A 5,510-nucleotide genomic window follows, 5' to 3' on the forward strand; every position below is an offset into this window, starting at 1 on the left:
GAGAACCCTTTACACCTGAGTGTATGTCCCAGTACACGACCCCAGGAATGATGAACCTATTGGTAACAGTAACAGCTCAGATACATACTCACAAAAGAAAATACACACACACACACACACACACACACACACACACACACACACACACACACACACACACACACAAACAAATAGACAAACAAACAAACACCCACACCAACAAACAAACAAATAAAAAACAAACAAAAAACAAAAACAAACAAGCAGACAAAAACAATGGAGAATAAAAGAATGCATTGCATAGAAGATTGTTTTATTTTGAGCAGAAACAAACAAAACAACACAAAAAAACCCAATGCGATTATAAAAAGTGTAAATAAATAAGCGGTGTAAAAAAACAAATGTGTAAAGTTAATCGTTATGATACACGAGTCGATGACGACAAAGTGCCACAGAGATTTCATTGACAATTATATAAAGCCCAACATCATTCATTCTAACAACAAAGAAACCTTTCTCGCTTCGTCATTTCCAGCGTTAGTATGGTCAGTGGGCTCATAAATGACGTACTATTCTTTTCTCTTTCAATCTGTTGATTTTTTTTTCTGCAAAAAATCTCTTCGTCCTCGCTCTTTAGCCTTTGGCCAAACCCCATGCCCCCCCCCCCCCTCCCAACCTTTTCAGATATCTTTCACTTATCTCCAATCTAACAACACACGAAAGAACACAAAAAAGCAACACCGATTTTTGAAAAAATCCACTATAAACAGCAGCAGCAGCAGCATAAACAACACTAATAAAAGCGACGATACAAAACAGTCAACGAAAGATTAAAACAGACACAAAATAGAGAAAAGCTTAATAGCATTATGATGAACTATAAATTGTTAAAGGAAAACAAACTGGCAAGTCGAAATATTCCTACCGGTCCAAAAAAAAAAGGTAAATGAATAAATAAAAAAAAAGAAAAAGAAAAGAAAAACAGACATCAAGCCGTAAAGTATAACAGATCTAAACAAATATATGCCAATAAAAGGGACTTTAAAGCCGTTAGTGCATTGTTCCCTCAACCTGTTTTCTTTTTCAATGGAAATCAAAGTAATAGTTTTTATGATAAGCGGAATGACTTAAATAAACGTTCGTTTTTGTGTTTCTTGTTTTCCTTAAACCGGGTTGGTAGTCTTGCCTGACGAAAAACACCATATATTTAAACAAATTTAATGACATTCAAAAAGCTGAAAATAGTGAAATACATTTTACTGGCAAATTACCAGCGCAATTTCTTATTATGGAAACCTCTGTAAACTTTATCAGAAATGCTATTTCAGACTGCGGTTCCTGATACATGTACAGTGTTAATTAAATTGTTTGAACCTTCAGGAGCAATAAAAGAAATTCATAATACGAAGAGGCAAGACATAAACATGTACACGTAATTGTTCTTGTCCAAGTGTCTGCAGTAATACAAACACTAGCCCGTTTCCGGTCATTCACAAGGACTTAATCCACTTTGTATTATTAATTTGGTCTGTTTTAATACGATGTAATCAACAAAATAAGACACATCATACTTTGAAGTTCTCGTCAACACCTACCACAAAGCCATGTTTAGGAAAGAGACTCCTCTGACTAGAAAACCGTGGTCCAGTTATCATGACTCGTATCTAAATACCATATTTAGAGAACGGACAGATCGGCAAACATGACGGTCTCTACGAATCAGGAAATAGGAAAAGACAACAGCTGTGGGTTACCTGTCAAGTGATGGGCACACAGTCCCGGGGTAGATCTAATACTAATAAGCATTTTAAAAAGTTTGTTCAAAGAACGTACCGGTAATTTGAGACCGCAGTAACCTTTTAAAAGTGACTTACAAGACTGCATGTTTCGCTACAATCTTGTTGATTCGAATCACAAAGCAACTCAAATGAAGAGTTTCTTTGCTATCGGTGGTCGTAACCTTATTACATGTAATACGTTACTTTTAACCAGTTGAATAGAGTATTGCGTTCAAAATTCTCCAAACCAAAACAAGTTTGCCAAAGTATTTTGATAGTTATTTCGATTTTGGCTATAGTTCTGATTTTGACTTTGGTATCTTTGTTGCTGCTGTTGCTGCTGTTGCTGCTGTTGCTGCTGTTGCTGCTGTTGCTGCTGTTGCTGCTGTTGCTGCTGTTGCTGCTGTTGCTGCTGTTGCTGCTGTTGCTGCTGTTGCTGCTGTTGCTGCTGTTGCTGCTGTTGCTGCTGTTGTTGCTGTTGCTGCTGTTGTTGCTGCGGTTGTTGCCACGGTTGCTGCTGCCACTGTTGCTGCTGTGGTTGCTGTTGTTGGGAGGGATACATGCTGTTAGAATAGACATTTCTATTTGCATTTACACGGTTGAGGTAGTAGTACGGAAAAAGAGCGTCCATATCCATCCCTGCGGCATAAAGAGGAGCGACGCTGTTGGCAACTGAAGACCTCGACCCTTGTCCACGATTTTGAGCCTGGTCGTTTAGGAAGTACATGTAGGGGAAAATATCTTGTCCGTAGAAGAGGAACGGGAAACTCGACATCATTCTTTGTTGAGGAGTTAGCTGAATCGGGGCTGGTCTCTGACTGTACCGGCCTCCAGTGTAAGGGTTGGAGGTCCCGGCGCCGGTGCTGGGGCCTGGGTCTTGCTGCTGCCTGGGAGTGCTCACAACAGGAGCGCTGGTTGTTGTTGTTGGTACTTCTGCAACTGCCGTGGTTGTGGTGGGTGCGGCAGTAGTGGTTGGTGCCGCCGTAGTAGTGGTGGTAACGTGTACAGTGTCAGGCTGGGTGTTGGTGTTTGGTGTGTCAGGACCTCCAGGGATGACAGGACCAGCGGTTGTCGAAGTGGGCGCCGCCGTCTGAGACGTGGATGCTGTTGCGGATGTTGCTATCGACGTGGCCGTAGGTGATGATGTTGTTGTGCTGTCAGCTGAAGCTGTGGGTGTGGGACCGCTTGTGGTAGAAGCTGTGGCGCCAGTGGGGCTTGCAGAAGTAGAATCTGTTGAGATTCCGACCGTGACGTCAGTTGACGTAGGCTGTGGGGCGGAAGTAGACGTCGCTGAGCTCGTGGCTGAGGCTGTAGACGAGGCTGTGGCTGAGGCTGTGCTGGTGGAGGCAGTCGCGGTGACTGCAGTGGTCGCTTCTGTGGAGCTCTGCCCTTTGCTGTCGTGAACTAGAGTTAGGAAAAAAAACCCATGATATATCACTTTATTCATCGGTTTGGAAATATTTTTCTCACAATGACGAATGCAAAGGCATCGAAATGATACGACATCATAAACTGGATTCCTACTTTGTTTAGGTTTGTCAGAGTTTCTGGCTAAAACCTGGGAAAATCAAGGGTTACAATATAGAGAAAAACAACAACACTCCCCCCCCCCCCCCCCAAAAAAAAAAAATTTAAATCCCAAACCCAACCAACAAATAGAATGTCAGAAAAAATAGCATAACCGATACCTACGACTTGGAATGCTTTCTTTTGCAAAAAATATATCTACATGGGGAAGGTTTTTTTTATAAAAATATCGGACGGAGAATACATAGAAAGGACAAAGACATCAGCGTAGGCAACATCACAAAAGAATCGGAACAATTTTGTAAACAAAAGAAAGGAAGTTGACTTTTTCATAAGAGTAAAATAAAAAGGCTAAAAATAATGCTTTGGAAACACTCAATGCGTGTGTCACATCTTGATGTAAAAAAAACATTCTCTTCCAATACAAGGGGAATAGTCTAATTACAGGTGGTAAGCCCTATTCTTCTGTTCATAACAGAACATCTAGGTAAAATTATCGGGGAAAAACAAATGTTTCAACAAACAGTGATGGTGTAAATCAAGAAGTTTATTCAATAAAATAAAAACAAAAGCAAAACTAAAATAAACAAACAAAAATCAACAAAAAAGCCAGATTATCCGGCAAACTTGTAACGTCGACGAATAATATGGTAGGGAAGGGACACTGCAGGTGTTTTGGACGTGGGCAAGGCATGCATCATCACTGTCAGGACCTACATAAAGGCCATTACCAAGACTCTTCATTGAAAGCGTACAGTGGCTTCTTTCACAAACGTCTCAATCTGTTTGGAAGAAAAAAAAATTGTGAACAACCAAAAATACGAGATCTACGGCAGAGAAAGGACATTTTATAACAGGGCTTGGCGCTAAAACTAAAAGCTTTAGGATCTAGATGCTGGCTCACGATCTCTATACTCGTGCACCTTACTCGGGTAACTTGCACATGGAGTGGAAAGGGATTAATACAGGTATGGCTCAAGCATCACATGTTCAGAAAATTATGAATGGTAGTTTGTGTCTGTTGGTCGAACTTTGAGCACTAAATATAACAGGTTTTCATGCAATTCAACTGTCTTTTTGTTTTCGTCTGCATGTTGCAAATGAGTAATTTTCTATTCATCACATAAACATCAAGACAATATTAACACCATGAATGGTAAAATAAACCAGGGTGCTTAAAACACAAGCAAATAAATGCTTTGTAATATGCTGCAATATATAGGCTATATATACATAATCTGGAGATTAATGGTTACAAATTGAGTACTTACCTTTTAATTTCAAGAAATACCACTTACACATACAGATGATACACCACTCGCATTTGTGGTGTCATTCCCGTTTGTTCATTATATAGCCTAAAACTGAAAGTCCTTTGAAACTGAAGTAGGAGCCTGCAAATAACTGCAACTTCCACAAGATCGATGTCATCTTTCGAAACTGATGACATCATGACTAAAATGAATGCTTCTGGTGTATTTGGTTGCACATTGAGCAGAAGGTTGGATTCTCTGTGAAGAGATGTGGAGGACTCATAACTAGTGTGAGGCGAGCATAGGCGAAACGATTCATGAATGGAAAGTTTTCTTCTCAATAAATCAGAAAAAACATAGAATGCCCTTAAAGAAAAGGGATAGCGCTGCTTTGTGTTTGAAGTGAACAAGCCAATCTTACCCATTAGTACAAGTATGGCATGATGTGTTATTAGTAGAATGAACATTCTGTAAGACCCTCGTCTAACATGAACGTCCATGAAAATTGTTCGTTTGGTCTATGGAAAACGGTTGATCTTCCTAGATATGCTTGCTACAAGACTCTAGGAGCTATGGGAATGGTATTAGGGCTGTATTTGAAAACACATAATATTACTGTGAAAAGTAGTTCAATGGACCTCAAATGTTGCAATCTTTTTCCCTGAAAAGTCAAATCCTAAATTCAAATCTCGATTTGTGGCTAAAAGTTTGTTTGTGATTGCATCTTTAAAGATTTCATAAGTCCACAAATAGATTTAAATTAAACATAGCTGGCATTCATTGTATTCAGCATATGAGTATGAATCAGGAACCTGTTCTTCATAATGCCACAATTCACAATCACAAGATCTTTTCCGTTCCCAAGTTATATGGTTGTTTTTTTTAGAAATCTGTTTGTTCACATGCGTTTGGATAGACCTACAATGTATTGATATTTGTGTGTGAGTGTTGTGTGTGTGTGTGTGTGTGTGTG

At 39.6% G+C, this 5,510-nt stretch overlaps 1 protein-coding gene across 1 annotated transcript in view; it reads right to left on the reverse strand.

Moving 5' to 3' along the window:
- Positions 1-670: 670 nt before the first annotated feature.
- The window catches only part of LOC101862923 (cell wall protein DAN4-like), a 6,446-nt gene continuing 1,606 nt past the window's right edge, over positions 671-5,510 (reverse strand). Inside the window, exons 2-3 of the mRNA XM_005091097.1 lie at positions 2,353-3,161; positions 671-685 (exon numbers count right to left, since the gene is read on the reverse strand). Of these exons, the coding sequence (XP_005091154.1) occupies positions 671-685; positions 2,353-3,161 (824 nt within the window). The remainder of the gene's footprint in view (positions 686-2,352; positions 3,162-5,510) is intronic.

This window comes from Aplysia californica, unplaced genomic scaffold (genome assembly GCF_000002075.1).
Source record: "Aplysia californica isolate F4 #8 unplaced genomic scaffold, AplCal3.0 scaffold00025, whole genome shotgun sequence".
NCBI classification, from domain to species: Eukaryota; Metazoa; Mollusca; class Gastropoda; order Aplysiida; family Aplysiidae; genus Aplysia; species Aplysia californica.